At 40.8% G+C, this 25,661-nt stretch overlaps 1 protein-coding gene across 1 annotated transcript in view; it reads right to left on the bottom strand.

Moving 5' to 3' along the window:
* WDR3 (WD repeat domain 3) overlaps window positions 1-25,661 on the bottom strand; it is a gene marked incomplete at its 5' end in the record, with an annotated part of 1,037,507 nt that overhangs the window by 84,846 nt on the left and 927,000 nt on the right. Inside the window, 1 exon segment of the mRNA XM_044071482.1 lies at window positions 8,224-8,352. Within this exon segment, the coding sequence (XP_043927417.1) occupies window positions 8,224-8,352 (129 nt within the window).

Raw genomic sequence — 25,661 nt, 5'->3', positions numbered from 1 at the left:
TGATGCAGCATGGACCACCACAGGTCTAGTATCTGGCCCACTACCTAATACCCTGACTCTCACCTCCCAGGGGAATGAAAGAGCTTTTAAGGTCCCCTGAATGGGAACAAACAGGACCTAGGGCTTGTCCAGTCCAGGGATATCTAGCTCTTGCCCTCGGAAGGAAAGAATAAGTCAATGGAGCACAGGAAGAAGAATCAGTAGAGAAGCTCCATAAAGGCTTACATCAGCGTTCTTCTTTATTCTAGAACGGAGTCGCATTGAAAAAGTCATACACAAACACTTCATAGCCTCGTCATTGTACTTCTCATGCTTCCTGAAAACACAGACAGCAAAGCAAATAGTGATATGCAAATGCAGACATGCAAGTGGTAGTAAAAGTGAATAATGTGATGATGATATAATACATTACAACACAACCTGCACAGATGTCTGCATGATTCCTTACTGCTACTTTTTTTGAAACAGACTCCCGATTTCTTTACAGTCACAGAAAGAAAAGTGCGTCACATTCAAGTAAGCCACAACACTAATTGTGTTAACATATACTCATACATGTTGCAATCAGTGCTGATGTAGCTCTGACTCAAAAAGTAACATAACAGGATCATAGGAAGTTACTAGGCTACTGACCCTGAGGGCCCTTATAAACCTAGCCAAGAGTTTAGCCCATGTTTAGACAAGTCAGCAGCCAAAGCCCCTGTCCAGCAGGAACACAGGTGAAATCCCAGGGGTGTATTTTCTGTTTCCCATCCAGATATGCAGGTTGCACTTGAAAAGGGATAATGAGGTACTCTGCTTGACGTGGTGAGGGAGTCTATTCCACAGATGGGGAGTCTCTGGAACACAAGTCTGTTCCGCCAACAAGTCCTATTGATGTGACAGACCAGGTTGAGGTCGCTTGTGCGGGTTACTTGAATGGAGCTTGACTTGCAGATATGCAGCAGTCCCATCAAGGTGGGGTCTGAGATTGCTTTGTATGCCAGACAGAGGTCACCTCTGTGGAGTCTGTATGAAACTGAGTACAAGGACAGGGCTTTTAGCCTACCTGTGTAGGGTAGATGTTTGAGGCCCTGGATTCCTGTTGAGGAACCTCTGTGGTCTCTCCAGCTGCTGCATGTGCTTTGCAAGGTACATGCAGAAGGGGGAGTTGTACTCAATAACTGGCCTTATAAGGAAAGAAAACAGGGTTGTTATGACCTCCTTGTCCCTGGATGAGAAACCCTTACTTATGAGGTGGGCCATGTAGAAAGTTTTCCGTACAACGGAAGCAACATGGTGGTCAAAAGTCAGGTTGCTATCAACCTGGGTGCCCAAATCACTCAGGAATGATTGCATGCTTAGGACATTGTTATTAATGTGACATGTGGGGACGTCAATCTCCCCAAAGGGGATGATGATGCATTTTTTTTTTGGCATTTAGCTTGAGGCCATGTTTCTGGGGCAAGTCATTTGTTTGGGTGAGACCCTCTTGGTGGACGTCCACATCACTTGGGGAATTGATGACCGTTCCCAGATTGCAGTCATCTGCAAACTTGGTCAGCCATAGCCCACTGGGTTTTGGCCTGCACCTCAGAGAAGTATATCCTGAATAACAGAGGACCCATGACCAATCCTTGGGGTACGCTGCTCGTTACAGATCTACTGCTTGAGGTGGCTTCCCTTATTTTGATTAGGTGGATTCTATCAGTGAACCAGCTTGCTACCCATCTGATGACATATGGATTGATGCCTAGTTGACAGAGTTTATCTATTATGACCGAGTGGGGAATAGTGTTGAAGGTTTTGTCAAGGTAGGCGGTGTGCACCGTCCTCACACATGGCTTTGGTGACTTTCTCAAAGAAGTCGACCAGATTTAACAGACACAACCTCCCCTTGACAAAGCCAAACTGTGTGGGGTCAAGTGTTTGGAGGTTGCCTATGTCCCTGTTAATGAGGTCCATGATAATCCATTCCATGGCCTTGCAGATCAGGCTAGTTAGGCTGATGGGTCTATAATTTCCCGGATCGGTGGGCGCTCCACCTTTGTGTAAAGGTGTGACGCCCATGCCCTGGCCCATCAAGGAGCCTCAATCCTCGCCACTAACACCAGAGGAGGCATCTCATATATGAGGAAAGGATCTCTCAAACAAACAAACCAAGTAAACTCAATTAAAAGCACAAAGCGGACTGGAACGCAATAAGAACGGCTAAAATATAAAAGTTTGATTTAATAAGCTCCAAGTAAAATAAGAGCTTTCGGCGGAAAAATATGCCGCCTTCTTCAGACAAAACAGCAGAATAACAAAAGAGCAAGTTTTTATAAAATGTACAGACTGATTGCCCAATGAATGTCAAATGCATTATTCAATTAAATATTGTCATGGAGACCTTAAAGAGACTTTTTAAACCACAATGGAAACTTCAGTCCTGTTGTCAAGTACTAATGAAACCTTAGTATAAATGCAAAACTAGAGGTTTTGCGTGTACTTCAGATACTAGTTAGATCGCAAAAACCATTAAATATACTTGAGCAAAATATATTAAGCTCTACTAAAATGCATAGAAATCAAAATACATCCTTCGTATCATTGAAGTACAATAGATTCGCTGGTTATAGAATGTCTCGTGCATCATATATAGGAAAGGATAACAAATACACATAGTAAAGTGCAATTTCCCTTAAGAACACACAGAGATCATAGTCAGTCTGGGGCTGGTCGCTCCCTTGCTCCCAAGGTCCCCAATAAGACTCCCCACTGGCACAGCTATAGGGTCCAGATCTCAGCCTAGCTGGGTAAACTAAAATCTCCAGCAACCTCTCTGTCCAACCGGTGCTTCATGTCCCTGCCCAAGTAGCTGACACACACACTTTGAGATAAGAGTTTATACAACCACACAGACACTTCTGGGGAAGGCTGGCACAGGTTCTCCAGCCATGCCTCTGACTATACGGTAGTACCCTGCTACCACCCAGCTAATAATTATCAGCTACTCAAAGGCCCTTAAAAGGGTGTCCAATTATAACTGTGCAATATTATTATCCAGTGTATAGCCTAGGGCTAAAGCTATAGGAGTGGCCTTGTACAATTTTACCAAAGGCATACAAGTACTCTAAAGAGCTTAAATTATCTCTACACAAACCAGCCACAGTTAAAAGTTTTTAAAATATTTAATAATAATTAATTAAAACCACAAGACAATACTTTCTACTACACAGTCAGTGCTAGTTAAGAGAGTTCAGAGATCACACACAAATACTTAAAATAAATCTGTAGTACAGTTCTGACATCACAGAAAAACACTTAGTCTCATCTTTTTAATTCCTGGCAACTTCTAGGACAAAACACAGTTCTAACATACTACTTACATAAAGACAGGATAAGGCAGTGCTGAGTTGGATATAAAGACTAAATGCTTCTCTGGTTCTCACTGTTTATATTGAAACTGTGGTTCTGCTAAAGCATTACATCATCTTTTACACTTTCCTGGTGTTCCCAGACTGACAGAATTGCATTTACATTCTTTTACACTTAGAGCAATAAAGGACATTCCACATATAAATTCTGGTCATTAACTTTAGCCTTAAAACAATAGGTAGGATGCTTACTCCAGACTCATCGACTCCAAATTCTAATTTCAAAGGAACCGACATGAAGTAATTTTAATTTCAAAGGACCAACAAGAAATGCTTGACTTAGCTTTCTTTACAGCAGAGGGCAATGTTGCTACATTGTTTTAAGTTCAACATTTCTCAGTATTTACAAATGATAAAATTACGTATCAAATCTATTTGACTAGGCTGGCAGCCTTCACCCATCTCTACCAGTAGCCTTCACCCATCTCTACCAGTCTTCACAAAAGGGATAACAGAGGCTGTCCTCAATTTGGCTGGGACAAAGCCAGTACTCAGGCTATGGCTGAATAGGGTGCCTAATGGTGCCGCAAGTTCACGCCTGAGTTCATGTAGGATGCAGCCTGGGATGTTATCGGGTCCCATGGAGGCTGTATTTTTTGCCTTTGAGAGGGCAGTGATGACCTGTTCCCTAGAAATAAGTGGGGGGGGGGGCAGATACAGGGGGACAGAGGGGTGAAGTTTTCGCTGAATCTGTCAGCCACTAGGTTGGCTTTATCTTCAGCATTTGTGCATGTGGTGTCCTTGCCCACCAGTTCTGAACAGATCTGGGTGCTTCCTTTGAGATTGCGGACATATGTGAATAAGGTCTTATGATTGTCTCTAGTAGATGTGGCCAATCTGGACTCAAAGCTGGTTTTAGAATGTTTCATTAGTGCTCTTATTTGCTTGTTCAGGCTATGGAGAGATTGTGTCCAATTGGGCACCTAGTCCTTCTTGGTGCTGGACGGCAATTTTTTTCCTTTTGTTATACAGTTTATTTATTGCAGATGTCTACCAGACAGGTTTACTCTTCCTTGTGGAGGATGATTTTATCCTGATTTCATGCATCTATATAAGTGCTCGTATAGTACTTTGGTACCAGTTCAAACAGAGGGGGAGGGGGCTGTGAAGCTGTTTATACTATCCCTCAGGAGGTTGTAATCAGCTTTGGGGAAGTTTTTTTTGTTTGACCCTTGCTAAAGGGGGGGGGGGTCAGGGGAGATGACGACTTCGAAAGTGACTGCTTTACGTTCGGATCTTACCAGGGAGGATGATACTGTAGGGGTGCTACAGTGGTTATTCATGTTGGTTAATACCAAGTCCAAGACATTATCACCTCTTGTGGAGGTAACGACTAGCTGTTCCAAGGCATTTGCACTGAGAGAAATTGAGGAATCTCTGGGCATTTGTGTTCTGGCATAAGTAGTTTTTCCAATCTATGGTTGGGTAGTTAAAGTCAACCAGGCTCAGGGTAAAGGGTTGAATCTTGATAAATTTGAAGAGGTCCAGATAGGTGGAGTGGCCATCTTGAGTCAAATTTGGGGGCCTGTATCTAGCTATGATTTGAATAGGGGTCTTGTCAACAGTTAACTGCACCTATAGTGTCTCCTGTGCAACATACTGTTTGACTAGCCTGGAGGCATGCGTGTCTTTAATATATATTGAAACTCCACCACCTTTGGTTTTGCTGCCCACAGTTTGGGGACTAAATGTAAAACAGGATGAGTAACCAGGTAAGGCATTGAACCAGGTTTCTGTGACTGCACAAACGTCAGCATCTTCCAGGGTTAAGAATGCTTGCAATGAGTGCAGCTTCATGTTTGGACTTGTAGCATTTAGCAGCAAGACCTTTAATTTGTATTTTGTTGAAATTTTTATGTTGGTTTTATTGACCTCAGGACTCTTCCTAAAAAAGGCATATGGGGGAGGCAAGGGTCTTAGCCAGAAGCCTGAAGCCCAAGTGAGACAGATGCAGGCCATCTCTAGCAAAGCATCATGGTCTGTCGATCATATCTTCCCAGGCTGTCGGGTACTGGATTCCTGTGGAATGACACCAGAAACTAAGTCAATTGTTAAAGTTAATCATTTTATGTTTGTATTGAGGCATCATTCTGGGTGACGATGGAATGCTGCTTAAGGCTAGGGACACACCTCCCTGGGACACATATGCAATCATCTCTCTCCATATAGTCCAGGGAGGTACATCTCAAGTTGTTCACTCTAATATGGACTATGACAGAGTCATAACAGTACCTGTTGTTGACAGACTTGAGTGCGTGTGTGATATGGTGGATTCTGGCACCTGACAGGCAACTAACTATGACTTTCTCCTTATCCAGTCTGGTGAGAGGCACATCTGTGTGTCTCACAATGGAGTCTCCTATGACTAATATGTTAGGGTTATGGTTAGGCCTTTGTGGTTGCGAGACACAGGTGTGTGGACTATGTGTGGTATGTGGTGTGGAAGATTGGAAGATTGTGGAATTTGTGTGTGTTTTTTTCCTCTGAAGTCTCCTTTGTTTGGGTATGTTTTTGTTGAGAACCTCCACATATGTGGGTGTGTGCTGTGTAACTGAGGGTGGTGTGTGAGGTGTAGTGATTGTGTTGATAACCTTCTCAGTGCCAGATATACTGGCTTGTGAGGGAGAGAGCATAGACTCATCGCATCATGGTCTGTCGATCATATCTTCCCAGGCTGTCAGGTACTGGATTCCTGTGGAATGACACCAGAAACTAAGTCAATTGTTAAAGTTAATCATTTTATGTTTGTATTGAGGCATCATTCTGGGTGACGGTGGAATGCTGCTTAAGGCTAGGGACACACCTCCCTGGGACACATATGCAATCATATCTCTCCATATAGTCCAGGGAGGTACATCTCAAGTTGTTCACTCCAATATGGACTATGACAGAGTCATAACAGTACCTGTTGTTGACAGACTTGAGTGCGTGTGTGATATGGTGGATTCTGGCACCTGACAGGCAACTAACTATGACTTTCTCCTTATCCAGTCTGGTGAGAGGCACATCTGTGTGTCTCACAATGGAGTCTCCTATGACTGATATGTTAGGGTTATGGTTAGGCCTTTGTGGTTGCGAGACACAGGTGTGTGAACTATGTGTGGTATGTGGTGTGGAAGATTGGAAGATTGTGGAATTTGTGTGTTTTTTTTCCCTCTGAAGTCTCCTTTGTTTGGGTATGTTTTTGTTGAGAACCTCCACATATGTGGGTGTGTGCTGTGTAACTGAGGGTGGTGTGTGAGGTGTAGTGATTGTGTTGATAACCTTCTCAGTGCCAGACATACTGGCTTGTGAGGGAGAGAGCATAGACTGTAAGTTCTTATTGTCATTGCATCTCTCACAAATTGTGTTCCTAGGTGGTAACAGTAGATGGTTGTCCGTGTACATGAGGCAGTTGCTACACTGTCTCAGGATGCACACATCAACCAGGCTGGCAGGAGAAACCGTAGGAAAGTGTCCATCTATATTTGTCAGAATTTGAGGGAGAGAGGCCAGGGAGAGCTAAGGTGGTAGGCCTAAAGCCCAAGTGCTTAAACCAAAACTAAAAGGCTTAGAATAACACAATTTAAAAAGGCTAAAAACAAGCAGTAATAAATGCAACAGAAAAGATGTAATTGAACACTTTAGAGAACAAGTAGCTGAAAAAGCAAGATGAAGTAACAGAGTAGGACAGGGACACAAATACTGTAAAAGCAGCTGAATAAAATTTTTTTTTTTTTTTTTTGTAGAGTGGAAAGGGAGAAAGGAGGATCAGAAGGTAATTCAAGGTTACTGGAGGAGTGTCCCAGATCAAATTTATAGTAGGGGCACGCAATTGCAAAGTCACCAAGGTTAAGAACAAGACAACAATAGGAAGGCAGGGTGGGGAACTATGCTACAGCCACTAGCTACGCTATTTTAGGCAGAAAGCACTACAGAAATGTTTATCACAAATGAAAAACAGCAGTGAGGCACTAAATGAAAGTTTTAAACATAAAAAGGAGCAATGAAACTCTAGAGAATGCTTTTAACTGCAAACAAACCAATTACATGATGCACTCCTTGGCAGGAAAATCAGAACAAACAGATGCTTAACAAATGGAAAAAAATTTCAATTAATACCTTTCGCACAGTGAAACTAGCTAAAAAAGATTTTACAAAAAGTGAGGCAGTAACAAAAGTGATGTAACAGGCCCCAGTAAGGCAAACAATTGCAGTACAACAATGCAGATTAGTTTACAGAAATAAAATAGGCAGCAGACAATAAAAACAACAAACAGATGCTTACCAAGTGGAAAAAAATTCCAATTAATACATTTCACGCAGTGAAACTAGCTAAAAAAGCTTTACAAAAAGTGAAGCAGTAACAAAAGTGATTTAACAGGCCCCAGTAAGCCAGACAATTGCAGTACAACAGTGCAGATTAGTTTACAGCAATAAAATACAGTAAAATATGCACGGACAATAAAAAGTGCAATAAATGGTAAGAATAAGCAATAACTAGTAAAAATAAGCAAGAAAACAGGATACTTATTGTCATATATCACAGATCAGAGCTGTGGTCAGTGTGTCTTTCTGTGATCTCCATCAACAGTAGGAAAGGTATTACTACCACACACTATGTCTAAACATACAGCTTTCTAAATAAAGGGTTTGGCATTTAGGTAACAGAGGTTCTGGTGTATAAGCATTTACTTTCCTTTTTTTAAATAATTTCCATTTGTATCTTTCAGTTTAGTGCTGAAAATGACTAACATATCACTGTGTCTATTTATTCTGACTTATACAAAAGCAACAACAAATAACTAAATACTTTCAAGAATATAGACAATACAAAAACTGTTACCTGAGAAGGAAAAAAAGGCAGCGACAAATGAGCTCCACACTTTGTCCAAGCTGAATGTAATCATTAAAAAGGGTGAGCAAGTCAGGAACATAAGAAAATGGCAGAACAAGCAGGGACTCCTCAAGTTCACTGCAAAAGGTACAGAAAGAAAGAAAACAATGACTCACAGGGTCTGCTCTAATTGAATCTGTGAAGAGTTAAGACAAAAACACCTCCCAACATACAAGAACCAGTGATGTGTTTTATTTATGTATCATAAACTTAAGTCACACAGGTACTAACTTCAATTTCAGTCAAAAAATGTTTCAATCAGCACAAAAGAAACATAAAACCCAGGTACTAGGTAGGCAGTACCTGCAATAAACAATCCTGAGTTATGTCTGCTGAAGCATATCCCACATCCATCACTTGATTTCAGAGTCCCAAAAGAAGGCATATCTTTTAAGGGACTAGGGATCTCCCTTATTTAGCACCTTCATACTGAACCTCAGATGCTTCTGATGAGGAGCTACAGAAAACCAGAGATCCAAAAGGAGAAGCACTCCACTTCTAGAACCACAGAAAATTGATAATAATCCTGCATAGAGATTGACAACAGATCAACAAACCTGTTAACAGAAAAGAACCTTTAATGCTAGTGTTAAACTGAGCATCTCTGCAATCATCGTCCACCCCCATTTGCACACTTTTCAACATGGAGTCAGGGGTGTTGTGTCAAATGCAGCCACCTCTCTCATAACTACTTTGACCATTATGAATGACAGTCACAATTCTTCTTTTACACAAGCCATGCGCATCTTGGCTGGATGTCCTTGTTTCTTCTTGCTTTCTTCCTGTCTCTCACATATCATCGTTCCCAAATTGTCTTTTGCTTTACGGAACATGTGACTGAGCTACAGTAATCTGTTCTCTTTATCTTCTCTGCAACTCAGGCTACTTTACCTTCTGCACTGAAGTCTACATTTCTTTGTCTGTCCCACAGTGTGCATCCCACCATTCACCTCAGGTACTTCATTTTCCATCACCTTCAGCTTCCTCAACAGCTCTGCCTTCATTGACCAGGCTTCTATGCCATACAGAAGTACTGGTTAGACCAATGTTTTGAACATCTTACATTTCAGCTTATTTGGTATTCTTCTGTCACTCACTACCACTCACACAGTGTGCCAGATGGCTGCAGGACCTCTAATTCTACCTCTGACTTCCTCATTCAGGACCTTCCTCATTCAGGACTTCCCTTCTCCTCATCAACACCTCCCAGACAGCTGAAGCTGTTAGATTGTTCCAATATTTTGCCTCCTACCTGAATCTTCAGCTCCTTCTGATTCTCCCCCATTTGCTACCATTACAACTAACTGTCTTGTCTCTACTCAGTTTCATCTAGTATGCCTTTAGTTTTGTTTTCTATTTTCCTATTTTGCCAAAGTTCCTGTTCAGTCTGCTTGTAATATGGCATTTGCATGCAGCAGTTTTGATGATCTGTCTCCTATGATCTATTTGTCAATGACACTGCATTACCAGTACAAACATCAGTAGGCTCAGATGTGAACCCTGATGCATACTCATTCCCACTGGGAATCGCAATGTGAGGTCAAACACTAAATTCACTTATATTACTGGGTTCTTCTACTCTGCCTGCACTAATTCTATGTTTTTGGGACTCTGATCCATTATAGGACTGCCTACATCAGCTTTCTTTTCTTTTTAAACACCTTTATGAAATTATCACTTCATAAAGGTGTTTAGAAAGAAACGAAAGCTGATGTAGGCAGTCCTGTAATGGATCGGAGTCCCAAAAACACAGAAGTAGTGCAGGTAGAATAGAAGAAGCCAGTAACACCTTTATTAAATTATCACTTAAGGGCAGGCGCGGTGATGCAGCAGTTAGCGTTGCCGCCTCACCACAAGAGGTTCTCCGGTTCGATCCTTGGCTGGGGTGCCTTCTGTGTGGAGCCTGCATGTCCTCCCTGTGGTTGCGTGAGTTTTCTCCCACATCCGAAAGACATGCTGTAGGTGGACTGAATACTCTAAATTGATCCAAAAAGACAAGGAGCCAGCAAACTGTGACCTGAAAAATTTATTGATTAATGCAGCATAAAAAACAAGTAACCAGACCGGTTTCGGCTGGTAAGAAACACAGTCTTCATCAGTGTGAACATAAAAACAAATGCTACTGTTTATATACCTGCATCTTAATTAATCAAAACCTTAATTGGTTCATTTAAAATTGCTCATTGAGTCCAGGTGGAAATAATCCACCTAGCTTTACAATCCATTTTTTCTCTTTAGAATCTAAAATGGAATGCCAACCCATTTTGTTTAATTTATTTCCTTTTACCACATCAATAATCATAAATGTAAATTTAGCTGATTTGTGTATCGTGAAATGTTTATATAGTGCATTGTTGGATTTTTTGTTTTTAATGTTGCTTACATGCTCAGAGATTCTCAGCCTGAGTGGACGAGATGTTTGGCCAATATAGAAAGATCCACAAGTGCATGTGGCTACATATACAAGCCAATCACTGCTGCAATTGGCAAAAATTTTTATGTCATACACAATACCACAGTTTTTACTCGTGAACTGTTTGGACTTAGATATTTTATCACAATGTGTACAGTGGCCACATGGAAAACATCCAATCAAAGGTTCACCTGCAATACTAGTTTGTGTCACTTGAGACCAACTTTTGTCATGAGAATGTTTATAATGATTGAAACAGGATGTCAAATTTCTACCTTTGCGAAATGAAAACAGACACCTATCCGGTAACATATTCAATAGATCCTGATCACACTGTAATACGTTCCAATGTCTGTATATGCTATTAATAAGTACATCTGAATTCCTTTTATATGTAGTGATAAATCTAATAGGTTGTGGGTTCCGTTCTTCACGTGATTTGTAAGTCAATAGATCCTTCCTTTTCAATGTATTTGCCCAGTTGATGGCCCACAGAACATGTCCCATATGATACTCCCTGGACTTGAATCTACTAGTCAAGTCCTGTCTATGTTCATTCATATGTGATTTGGGGATATCCCTTGCTATGTGACGGGGATGAAAGCTGGATACATGGAGGACAGTATTGAATTGTGGATACTTCCTATAAACCTGCGTACTTAATGTATGATCAGGTAATCTACTGATCAAAACATCAAGGAAAGTGATGGTATCTACATGATGGTTAACTGTAAAATGGAGGCTCCATTTATTGTCATTCAAATAGGATATAAATTCCAACAAGTAATCCATATCTGTCCTCCATACCATCCAGCAGTCATCCAAATAGCATCTTCAAATGTCAATTTCAACCAGGAAAATATTATGGCTACTATCATAAATGATTTGTTTCTCAATAAATGCCATGAATAGGTCAGCATAAATGGGAGCAAAAGATGCCCCCATAGCTGTACCCTTGGTTTGCCAATAGCAAGTATCCTGGTAAAAGAAGACATTATTAGTTAAGACATGTTCTGCAAGACCTACAAGAAAGTTGTTAAAATCAGGCTGATATAAATCAGCCACCTGCAACCAATAACCAATGGCTTCCAGCCCAACTTGATGAGGGATGTTAGTATATAAAGCACTAACATCGAGTGTGCACATAAGCCATCCTGGTTCCAACTGGGTTTCAGAAATTATTTTGAGGAATTCTGTAGTGTCTTGTAGACGAGAACGTACCCAAGGTAGCAAAAGTTTCAGATACTTAGTGAGAAAAATTGACAAAGGTTCCGTAATGTATCCTTTTCCTGAAACAACTGGTCTTCTGGGTGGATGAACAGGATCCTTGTGTATTTTGGGTAGAAAATAAATGTACTGATTAGCAGAATCATGAGTTGCTGCATCACCGTAACAGTGATAATACGTTCGTCCATAGCAGTTAACAAAAAGTCATCTATTTGCTTCTTGAATCTAAAGGTGGGGTTGATGGACATTTCTGAATAATAGCGTATATCAAGAAGCTGTCTTTTGGCCTCATTGTCATATTCTGACCAATTTATTACTACTACTGCCCCACCCTTATCAGCAGATATGATGACAATATCCTTGTTGTTCTGTAACTCTACAAGTGCATCCTTTTCAGCCAGAGACAAATTATTGGGTTTGAATGAAATATCAGAGCTTCGATAGTGCAGATCTTTGAGAGCACTTCCTGAAACTGGTGCACTATAGAATGCATAGGGGGAAGATATTGTGATTTGTGATATATAAACGTATCATTATCAATATTACCATCTGTATCACCAAATTGCAGCTTAAGATTGAGTATTCTACAAAAAGACATTATATCCTGTGCCAAAAAATCTTCAGAGACCACAAAGCCAGGAGTAAAAGTCAGTCCTTTATTCAAAATGGACATGTGAGTTGTTGACAAACTGAAATCAGATAAGTTCAAAACATTTACATTTTCATTTACTTCTGTATTGCTAGTCTCAAGAGACCTTGTATATTGTTGATTTTTCCTATGTTTCCTCCCTCCTCGTTTGTATCTTGGCCTAAAGGGACAACTCCCTGTGTCCTTTTGGGGGTCGGTGAATCTGATGCCAGGTGCATGTCACTATCCGTACAAGAAGATAGATCATCAGTAGATGATCCATTATCCACTGGACGTTTTTTGAGAATAGATCTGGGCCTTTTTCTTTTTGGAGTTCTGGATTGGCTTTGTATAAATCTGACTTGCTTATTGGTATTGCTAAATGGGTTGCTACCCTGATAGTCTAACTGATCTCGTTGGAATTTTTTGATTTTTCTGGATTTGAGTTGCTCTTCAAGGTTGCTTAAATCAGTAGCCACCTTATTCAAATTTCTGGTAAAGAAGGATTCTCCTTCAAATTTCTGAACCACACACTACACAGTTTTGACACCTCACTGATCTCACGATCAACCACTCTGTCATGGTACTTGGCCAAAGCCTCAACAAAAGACATGGTAGCTTGCTGCTGGATGGCTCCCCACTGACTACTGAGCTCCTCATCCGCCTCACTTACATGAGGCTGTATTCTAATCCTAAGCCCCCTGGGTGTGATACCTTTGGCTATATAGGCCTTGAAGAGCTTGGAGTGCCATACGTGTGTGACCTCAATGACCTTGTATGCTTGTGCAATTGATCAAAAGCCAATTCACAACTGGCTTTGGGACCCAAGGATGCACTGCTATTGCCATTATTGGTTGTTGTACCAAAACCAAATACCCCAAGATCCTCTCTGTCAGCTGACAAACCAGACATAAAACTGATTAAATCCATACTGTAAACCTGCAATGAATACAATGCAAGGTCTATAAACCTTTAACAATAACAAATCAAGATCAAACAGTGTTCTACTTGTTCAAAATATTATTGTTCACAAAACCAAATATACAAGTGGATATTGGCAATAAAAGCACTTACCACAAACCAAGTAATGCTATGCTAATATCAACTAACTGTGTTCAGTCCATTCACACACCGAACGGGAGCAATAATAGTCAAAACCTGAGCCAAAATCTGGCAAAAATTAAGTTAAAGCTAGGCTCCACTATTCATACATTAGTGACTGACAACCTTGAACCATTACTGAAGATGTTAAAGAAAAAAATCATTACCCATCAAATTCCAAATAATGATAATGGTTTGAAAGCTGACCAACCAAAATCAACAATTGCACAATTCTGAACAGAAGCATTAGCAGTCACCACTATACCAAGTTCCCAAAACACAACATAGGAACCCAAATAGTCAGGGAGAAACCTCCAGCAGCAGTGTCAAGTAATACCTACTGAATAAAGTAAGATAATAAATGTACCATGAGTCCGGACAACTTATTGTCAGTTCCAAAAACTGTGCAGTGTGTACAGAAACTGTTTAAATGACTAAACTATGAGTTTATAATAAGTAATCTATTGGAGTTGAATAAGAATGGAACAATCCAAAATCCTTATACGCCAAACTTATATAAATGATTCTCGTATGAATAAGAACCAAAACTAGCTGGAAAAAATATAAATAGCGACCACATAAAATGAAAACAGTTCTAAAGCCTTACCACCTTACTTAAAAAAAAAAACTTGAATGTGAAAAATTTTAGATCCTACAAGTCTTAGGTAAAGCTGCATTAATACTATTGTAAGCCTATACAGTGCCAAGCCAATATGTAAAAAGGCAATGCCCAAAAATTATTGTGTAATTGACCCTAATATGCCCAGTCAGATAGGAACATTGAATATTGTGTGGACCATATGACAAACACACATTTAGCCATCCATATTAAAAATGAAGTATACTAAGATAATGATGTATAAATAAACAATATGAATGAGTCCAATCAGTACAAATCCCCAAAGGCTTGACAGTAACTTACAAGAAACTGTCCATTGATTTTTGTATTATAAACTCCCCACCATTGGGATTTACATTGTTACACATGCACATCTGCCATAAGCATTGTTTGCACTATCCCCAAGACGAGTTGTTAGCAATCAAAGATGTAATCCTGATGATACAATATCATCAAAATCAGTTATTTCGCCAAAACCAGAAAACGGGCCCATAAATCCCTGGTTAGAGCTTATAAATAGCTAGTTTCAACATTGCCCAGAAAATGCAACATCATGTTAATAGACAGATCCCATCAGTAAGCCAATAAGCATACACAGTAACGACATAAATAGCCAACCATGCTGATAATAAAAAATGCCAAAACAAAACGTTGAGTAATTAAATCCCAATTTTTTGAAAAAAAGAGTCGTCTCTCTCCAAGAGCTGCTGCCAGACGAATTGGCTGCTGCTGCTGAAGGTCATTGGCATGTCTTACTAAAGGACTGAAGGACTGACCCCTCACCACAGGGAGCAGCAGGTGAACTGGGCCCCCTAAAGAAAAGAAAACCTGCCTTGCCTACCCCACGCCTGACCTACCTCTAGACTGGGAATCATACAGGATATATGTCCACCCCTTAGGCACCCAATTACTAGCCTTTGTGGTCAAAACTAAAAAAATCTTGGAAATCTTTAACAGCTTGCATAGACTTAGCTTTGTCCTCCATTTTCTTTAAACAGGTGGTGACAACAACAACACAGACTGTAGCGAGCATCAAAAACTTTGTCTTAGCATTTAACAGCAAATTTTGAAAATTTTGATCCCTCAACCAGGCATGCCTGAACAGACACAAGGCCACCGAGCCACCCTGCAGGAGGCCTCGAGCCACCACAGCATAAAGAACATCAAACTACTTTGCACTTCACATAAACTAAATCATAAACCTTACAATCAATACCTTCCTAAATCATAACTTCCTTTTAGATTTCAATTCAGAAAGGAGATAATTTTGATATTTATTTTGAATAATTTGAATTCAACGCTGATGATTCAACAACTCAGAAGTATACACTTTCAGAGTATACAGAAGTATAGCCTGCCTCTTTGCCACTTGAACTTTGTTTTTGCCACAGAGGCCTTAACCACAGGAGAGGGCCCCAACAGTTTCTTAACCCCCTAGACCCCTGGGTCCGTTTTATGAGCTCTTAACCCTATAGACTCATCAGGCAATAACAGGAAAATACCGCAAGGAATTAGGTTCCTATCAGGGTCAAAAGAATTTCCACCACAAGCCTCACAAAAAATATCCACCACATCATGCTGGGGTAAAACACATATTCCACCACCTCTTCCTAAAATCAGAGTAATCCTGGCCTTCCCATGAAAAGTGTAAAGAAATCCCTCATCTCTGAAAATCTCTCCTGAAGATCCTGGAATCCAAATGAAAAACGAAAACATCAGAGATCCAGAGGAGGAGAATCCTCCTGAGGAGAATCAGCAGAAGACTCATCAGCCTGCAAACCCCTGAGAATAATTCAAATACTGTCTCAGAACTTCCTCTTTAACCCTCAAACATGTTGAACCCTAGGCCTCTTATCAAATTTCTCAAATTTAAGCATATGTTTTAGAATCAGAACTTCCAGCATTTTAATCCCCCTTTCTGCATTGAACCCTAAATGCTCATTAAGGCCCCTACCGAGAAAGAAGTTTTAGCTACCTCTAAAAGAAGAACTAGGGAAGAAGAGAGACCTGAGGAAGCCTCAGAAAGAACAGGAGGAGAGAGAGAGGCTCTGTGTCATGGAGAGAGAGCCTGACATATAGAAATTCCTCTCAAGTCTCTCCCTCCTGCCTGCCCACCCAACCGGTCCTCCGGGACCGCCGGTTAGAAACCTGACTTAAAAGCTGTTCCTCCCTTGCGCGGTTGTTTGCTGGCCGGAGCGCTGACGGCCGGTATAATTGCAACGCTTCCCAAACACTAATCTGGTTCCAGCTTTTGCTTTCTGGCGAATAGTGCCGGTTAAACCCATTCAGTCTAAATAAAAACCTAATACAATGAAAATAACCCTCTAACCTCCTCTCCTAATGGCAACTTGTTGGTATTTGTTTCACAAGAAATACAACCAACAACGCCGTCTGACACACAGCCTAAACAAGGTATAAACAATGTATGGTAATCCCTATGAGGTATTTGTTTCCCTTGAATAAATACAGTTATTCACTTTTGAGGCTTTGAACGCCAACCTGCTGAAACAAAAAAAACGGTACCGAAGCCCACTCGGCATCAAGTCTGGTCGGTCTGAAACTCCGCATGCGAATAGTACCCCACGCATTGACGCAAAAAGCAAAACTGCTTCTGCACACGCCACGCTTATACGACTGACTGACTGACGCTGCCGAGATTAGTAACCAGTAAGCTGGACCGGTAAGCAATGCGCGCTCTGGCCGACGCCAGCCTTGCCTTATAGTTATATCCATTCAAAAAGAAAATATTCAACGACTTGGCGATAGGTTCCGAAGCTCAGCCCGATAATCCAAATGATGTTACTATACCAACGCTAGTCCTTATGGTATTCAACGTCCTCCTTCATCAAAATCATGGTAGTTTTGATAGCCCAAAGTTGTAATGAAGCATACATACATTCCCGTTTAGTGAAATAGGTCCCAATACGGAACTTGAAAATTATAAGTTCCAAAAAAGTATATAAACAATATGCTCCAGCCGAAGGCAAAGCAAGACAAAACAGTACATGCTCAGTGTTACAAAAATGGAATACCAACACTTGAGCTATGGATCGTGGAAAGTTTAAAGTCCCAAACAGAAAAATATTTCACTCAAAATCAAAAAGTCAGGCTAAACAGTACCTGTGTTCAGTGTTGAAAAAGTTGAATATCAACGTTTAAAAGGAAGGTTAGCGGCATATACGTTGACCAATACGCCAAGCCACAACGAATGTACAGAACCCAAAAAAAAAACACAAATCCAACATACATCTCCAGTATAATCAAAACATGGAAGGGATGAATATCCAAATATATCCAAAACCGATCAGAGAGCACTATAAATGATCATTGAGAAGGTAAAAACATATTAAGTGGCTGCAGATATGATCATGCAGCCAGCATCAGGTCCACAGGCTCTCAGCAGGATACAAAAACAAGTCTAACCACGAAACAAGTCCTCCTGCATGAAAGGCAATTGCACAGTTCCACAAAGTGAAATACATCCAAAAAGACAATGAGCCAGCAAACTGTGACCTGAAAAATTTATTGATTAATGCAGCATAAAAAACAAGTAACCAGACCGGTTTTGGCTGGTAAGAAACACAGTCTTCATCAGTGTTAACATAAAAACAAATGCTACTGTTTATATACCTGCATCTTAATTAATCAAAACTTTGGTGGAAATAATCCACCTAGCTTTACAATCCATTTTTTCTCTTTAGAATCTAAAATGGAATGCCATCCTGTTTTGTTTAATTTATTTCCTTTTACCACATCAATAATCATAAATGTAAATTTAGCTGATTTGTGTATCATGCAATGTTTATATAGTGCATTGTTGGATTTTTTGTTCTTAATGTTGCTTACATGGCTCAGAGATTCTCAGCCTGAGTGGACGAGATGTTTGGCCAATACAGAAAGATCCACAAGTGCATGTGGCTAGATATACAAGTCAATCACTGCTGCAATTGGCAAAAAATTTTATGTCACACACAATGCCACAGTTTTTACTCGTGAACGGTTTGGACTTAGATATTTTATCACAGTGTGTACAGTGGCCACATGGAAAACATTAATCAAAGGTTCACCTGTAGTAGTAGTTTGTGTCACTTGAGACCAACTTCTGTCATGAGAATGTTTATAATGATTGAAACAGGATGCCAAATTTTTACTTTTGTGAAATGAAAACAGACACCTATCCGGTAACATATTCAATAGATCCTGATCACACTGTAATATGTTCCAATGTCTGTATATGCTATTAATAAGTACATCTGAATTCCTCGCATATGTAGTGACAAATCTAATGGGTCGTGGGTTCCGTTCTTCACGTGATTTGTAAGTCAACAGATCCTCCCTTTTCAATGTATTCGCCCAGTTGCTGGCCCGCAGAACATGTCCCATATGATACCCCCTGGACTTGAATCTACTAGTCAAGTCCTGTCTATGTTCTTGAAAAGTGAATTCCTGAGAACAAATACGCCTCATTCATATGTATTGTGATTTGGGGATATTTCTTGCTATGCGACGGGGATGAAAGCTGGATGCATAGAGGACAGTATTGAATTGTGGATAATTCCTATAGACCTGCGTACTTAAAGTATGATCAGGTAATGTATTGATCAAAACATCAAATTTTTTGCCAATTGCAGCAGTGATTGGCTGGTATATCTAGCCACATGCACTTGCGGATCTTTCTATATTGGTCAAACATCCCGTTCACTCAGGCTGAGAATCTCTGAGCATGTAAGCAACATTAAGAACAAAAAAATTCCAACAATGCAATATATAAATGTTGCATGATACACAAATCAGCTAAATTTACATTTATGATTATTGATGTGGTAAAAGGAAATAAATTAGACAAAACAGGTTGGCATTCCATTTTAGATTCTAAAGAGAAAAAATGGATTGTAAAACTAGGTGGATTATTTCCACCTGGACTCAATGAGCAATTTTAAATGAACCAACTAAGGTTTTGAATAATTAAGATGCAGGTATATCAACAGTAGCATTTGTTTTTATGTTCACACTGATGAAGGCTGTGTTTCTTACCAGCCGAAACCGGTCTGGTTACTTGTTTTTTATGCTGCATTAATCAATAATTTTTTTCAGGTCACAGTTTGCTGGCTCATTGTCTTTTTGGATGCATTTCATTTTGTGGAGCCGTGCAATTGCCTTTCGTGCAGGAGGACTTGTTTCGTGGATACTCTAAATTGACCCTGGGTGTGAGTGAATGAGTGTGCCTTCCATGAAAGGTTGGGCGCCAGGCTGGCAACTCGACACCATAAAACTCCTCTGCCAATCATGAGCAGACAGGTGATCTGCTGTGGCGACCCCTAACCGGGAAAAGCCAAAAGATTAAATTATCACTTAAGACATATGCAAACATTAACAAAAAAAGAAAACAAAACATATTAACATTTTTTCCATTTACATACATTATACATCACATATATTTTCCTTCTTTTAACTATCACCAGTCGAATATTACACATACAGTTGAATTTCTGCCTTCCCTTAAACCTCAGTCCTCATTCTGAACATTATACTGCCTGCATTGCTCCCAAAATTTCTATTTTAAGGTAATTCGCTCCTTCCCTTTTGCAGTTCTTTTCTCTCTTTTATCATACTCAATACTTATAATACTGGGTTAGACTTTAATATCCATTTTCTAGTAACTGCTTTTTTGGACAGTAAAAAGAATTAAACTTAATAAGGTCTTACTATAGCTAGGCAATTCAGATTCTGTGCCCCAGCCCAAAAGAATTATTCGCTGAATTACTGCCATTTGCTAACCCGATATTTCTGACAGACTCATGCAATATTTTATATGCCCTACTAATTATACGAATATTAAGCACTCACCAGAACAATAGATCTATGTTGTCTGTTTCCATCCTTCCTTGGCGTATGGGTCTCTGATCTCTCCTCAGATCTGGCTTTGGCGACTTCTAAGCTTTGCATTCGGTGCTCAGCCTCCTCTTCCCTACCCATAACCCCTTGTATAAGGGATGAGATACCTCATATCGAGTTTTCCAACCAATAAAAGGGAATTTAAAATTATAAGGCTTTTAACAGACAAACAACTTAGACTAAACAATGTCTGACTGATAAAAGAGAATGAGAAAGAAAGGTGCAACCTTTAGGAGCCAAAGTGAGGTCAGCCAGAACCATCTCAGAATCGAAATACAATAAGAAAATTAAGGAGGAGATGGTGGGAGGATAGTTGAGGAAGGAAAGAAACAGACAACATATCTATTGTTATGTGCGTAATAAGGAAGCTATATGGCAATACGGCACTCAGATGGCGTCAAATTAAACTTACGAAATACTGAAGCATAAACGGAGACTCGCTTAACCTTGCTATGCGAGTCTGTATGCAGTCCAAAAAGACCAAAAGTGGTCTCAAATAGTAACGAACCAGTTATCAGACAAGTTATGACACCTAATATTAACATTTAAAATAGGATACTATTATCTGTTATCATTATAATATGTCAATATAACAGAAGTATAGGTGTTTTTAGGTTATTACTGATTTTTCACTTGATTTTTATACTTGGTTTATAAGTAATTATTTTAATTAATATTTTTATTGACTGTTGCACTTTTAACTTGGTGTAGCATAAGTGTTCATATAATCTGATCAGTAATGTGTTTATATAATCTGATCAGTAATGTACTTTAAATGTAAAGCTATAGTTGTTTTTGGATTAATTTATTGATAGGAAGTGATGTCATTAAATGTGGAAGTATATAATGTTTTAAACTATATGCTATTGTTCATGGTCTGAAGAAGCCTACGGGTGAAAGCGCTTGCCGTTTTAATTGTTCTGTGAATCATACAGTTTTAAGCATACTTTTGACTGGTCTCCGTGGTGGTGTACTACCGGTGAAGTTTAGATTGCCCTGAGTCGCATGGTGAAGTGAAGACTGCCCTGGATTATCTATGCATAGTGGGTTTGGTCAATCCACTTTGATTTTGTGTGAACTGCTCTGAGTCGTACGGTGAAGTGAAGACTGCCTTGGTTTGTTGATACATTTTGACTTTGTACAAGTTACACATGTTCGTTACTATTTGAGACCACTTTTGGTCTTTTTGGACTGCATACAGACTCGCATAGCAAGGTTAAGCGAGTCTCCGTTTACGCTTCAGTATTTCGTAAGTTTAATTTGAATTTGGCGCCATCTGAGTGCAATATTGCCATATAGCTTCCTTATTACGCACATTACTTTACTGAACTTTTAAAGGAAGCAGTTTAAACAGCCCATATTTAATATTTTCTCATTTTACTTGTATCTATTATGTTAAGTACATAACTTTTGTACCTGATGTTCTCTTTTCCGTCCATTCCTCAATGTATAGGACAGATTCTCCCCCCAGCTACTCTCTCACTTGGGAGACCTTATGAAAGTAAATTACACAGCACAGCTGAACCAAAGGAGGCTCTTGCATATCCAATTTATAGTGTGAGATGAAGGTATGTACCGTGGATCACATAGCTACAGCCCAAATGTCAACAAATGGAACACTAAAGAAAAAGGCTACAGATGAAGCTGCAGATCTACAGGAATGAGCCTCTGGAGTTAAAGGAAGTGACAGTCCTATTTCTTGAAAAAGAAAATGCACTATGACAACCAGCAAGAAAGAGTGACAAGTTTAAACTATTTCTGGCTCCGTAAAGTCTGCTCTTCAATTTTTCCCTTAGAACTGCTCTACTTGCAATCTAAACAGCTTATACTCTATCTGAAAAGCTCAGCACTTGCTCCTAAAGCATTTTTTATACAGGTAAAGCACTCAAACAAAAGAAAGTACTTCAATCACCTAAATTCCCTTGAGTACCCATTTCCCTATAGGTCCTTTCTGACTCAGCTACACAGCAATCTTTTTCACTATTCTAGCATGTCGAAGGGTCAGTTGCTGGCGTCCTCTCCTGTTCAGCTGGTGAATCTGGGAATCTTGAGGCAATGTTACAATTGCCTCATGTACACAGACAACACTCTTATCCTCCCAACAAATACAAATATATGTGAGAGATGCAACTATATAGCCAAACTGGAGGCTGAGCTCTCTCAATTCAGTACTGGCAAGACCAGTCAGGAGGAGAAGGTAACCAAGCACACCACAAACCCAGTCTCACATAGAACTATCACAACTGCAAACCAAACACATAAACACACAAAAACATACTCGGAGCCGCTGATTAAAAATCTACCAAAACAACAGAGGCCTCCAAAGCAGACACCCAAGCAACCGCCACCTCAAGACATAGCACATGCAACACATGGTTCACAAAGTCAGTGTGCTAAACAGTCACAGCCCTTAAGGCCAAACAACATGCCAGACACACTTGTAATAGGTGACTCCATAGTCAGGCACACTGACGTCCCGCTCACCAGACTGAACAAGGAAAAGGTCACAGAAAGCTGCCTGTCGGGAGCTAGAATCCACCACATAACACAAGCACTCAGGTCAATCCACAGCAAGTACAAATATGACTCAGTCATTGTACATGCCAGTGTGAACGACCTGAGACGTACCTCCCTGGACTACATGAAAAGAGACATAGAGGAGCTCTCTGATTATGTAGCCCAGGCCGGTATGACCCTGACCAGCATCTTACCCTCACCAAGAATGATGCCACAGTACAAAGACAAAATGATCAGTTTTAACAATTGGCTTAATTACTGGTGTCATTCTAAGGGGATCCAATGTCTGTCTGCTTGGGATGACATGCTCGACAAACCACGCTGCTTTGCAAGGGATGGCTTGCACCTGTCACCCCTGGGCTTCCGGATATTGGCCAAGGCTCTTGCCACCCCCATAGTGCCTTTTTTAGGAAAGGCTCAAATGACAAACCTACCTCCCTAGAAAACACAAGTGGAAAAAAACTAAGAGTAATGCTGCTCAATGCCAGAAGTCTAAACCTCAAGATGCACGCCCTCGAAGCCCTCCTCAGTATGGAGAACATTGATGTCTGTACAGTGACTGAAACCTGGTTCAAGGCTCCTGAGAGCACCCCAGCACTATCAGGTTTTACCTCATATCATGCTTTCCGGCCCCAAAACTTGGACCGAACCACAAAAGGAGGGGGAGTATCCATATTCATCAAAGATACCCACACCTCCAGGTTAGTGGCAATGCACGAAGCATCGGAGACCATCCAGGTGCAACTAACCATAGGCAAAACTGCCTTACAGTTTGTAGCATGCTACAGACCACCCTCTCAAACTCAGGAACCCCACACAGCCTTCCTGAAGACACTGGAGAGTATGAATGTCTCTCCAAATACCATCATATTGGGAGACTTCAACTACCCAAACATAAAGACTGGGAACATTACTCGAGCCCCAACACCCTAGCCCAAAGGTTCCTAGAATTCATAAACTCAAATGCGATGGAACAACTAGTCACCATTCCCACAAGAGGAGACAATATACTAGACCTGATCATCACAAACATGGGGACAAAATGCTCCACACTGGAAGTATATCCCTCATTGGTAAGATCAGACCATAAATTAATCTCACTGGAAATCCACATCCCGCCCCCACCCCCTGCACAAAAGACCACAGTGAAGAACTTCTCAAAAGCCAACTTCACACTTCTTAAGACTGAAGTGGTATCCTTCAAGGCCCCTGGGCCAGTGGAAACCACAACCCACACTGCTGAATCCTTTACAAATGCCTTCTACGGGCGCACCTTCAAGAATGCATGGATCATGCAATCCCAAATAAAACCAAGACCCATTCCCCCAAAGGCAGGCGCCCGGTCTGGTGGACCCCAGCCATAAACAAACTTTACAACAGAAGGAGGAAGCTACTACATGATAGAGCAAAATCCCTAAAAGGGAAGGCATCTCTGATCAGTACTAGCAAAAAACTACGATCACTCATAAAATCATCCAAGGCCAACTTTGAGAGAAAAATCGCAAAAGACACAAGAGACAATCACAAGGCCTTCTTTAGCTATGTTAGAAACCTGGGTGGAAACTCCCAGATATGCTCAGAGTTAGTCCAAAATGACACAAAATACACTGAACCCACTGACATTGCCAACATTCTGGCAGACAGGTTCAGTGCAAATTTCTCCTCCCCCTTCCCCCCAAAAGTAGAAATAACTATCCCAGCAGAGTGTAGCCTCCCTAACATCCCAGATGCCCAGGTGAGAGCCGCCCTCTCTAAAGCTAAAAACACAGCATCAATGGGACCGGACGGTGTCCCGGGCTGTGTGCTACATGAACTCCAAGAGGAACTAAACCCACACATAAGGCTGCTGTTTAATCTTAGCCTTACTACAGGATACGTACCCAAAGAGTGGCGTACGGCAACAGTGGTCCCACTTCACAAAGGCGGTGCTTCTATGGACCCTGGAAATTACCGCCCCATAAGCTTGACGAGCCTGGTCTGCAAAGCTATGGAGAGGATCACTATGGAACTCATAAACAAAGACATTGGGGACCTACAGACATTAGATCCTACCCAATTTGGCTTTGTCAAGGGCAGATCCTGCCTTTTAAACTTGGTCGACTTTTTTTGAAACAGTCACTAAGGCCATTGATGAGGGTAAGGCAGTTCACACAGCCTACCTTGACCTTGCAAAAGCCTTTGACAATACCCCACTCGGGCATCATAGACAAACTCACCAGCTTAAATGTAAACCCATATGTCACGAGATGGGTTGCAAACTGGCTCAAGGACAGAATCCACAGGGTTAGAGTTGCTGGAGCTATGTCAGACTCTAAGCCAGTCACAAGCGGTGTCCCACAGGGCTCAGTCCTGGGACCCCTCTTGTTCGGCATTTATTTTTCCGAGGTACAGGCAAACATAGGAGGATTGTGGCTGACAAAGTTCGCAGATGACTGCAAACTGGGTGCCATAATTGATACTCCAGCAGACACAAACATCCTTCAGAGAGGCCTCATAGAAACGGATAATTGGTGCCAGAGCCATGGCCTTAAGCTGAACGCCAAAAAATGTATAGTCATACCCTTTGGGAAAAACAAGGTACCCACAAATTACCACATAGGTGGTAATCCATTAAGTACGGAAGAAGTAATCAGGGACCTAGGGACCCAGGTTGACAGTAACCTCTCATTTGACACTCACATTGCCAAAGTGGTTAGGAAGACCTTCTATATTGCCCACATTATGAAGGGTTTCACATCTAGATCAAGAGAGGTCATTGTGCCCCTGTACTCTTCTCTTATCAGGCCAATGATTGAGTACAATGCCCCATTTGGGATGTATCTTACCCGACACCTGCAGCAGTTGGAAAGACCCCAAAAGTTCCTCACCAAGAGGATAAAGGGTCTTAAACATATGTCATATGCTGCCCCACTGAAAAAACTCCAGCTCTATTCAGTCGCATACCGCCTACTCAGAGGTGACCTGTGCCTGACGTACAAGGCCATGTC

Source organism: Protopterus annectens, chromosome 5.part0, assembly GCF_019279795.1.
Source record: "Protopterus annectens isolate FY-2018-M chromosome 5.part0, PAN1.0, whole genome shotgun sequence".
In the NCBI taxonomy this organism is placed as follows: domain Eukaryota; kingdom Metazoa; phylum Chordata; order Ceratodontiformes; family Protopteridae; genus Protopterus; species Protopterus annectens.
Note: the sequence above shows the minus strand (reverse complement) of the source record. Positions and strands in the feature narration are given on the sequence as shown.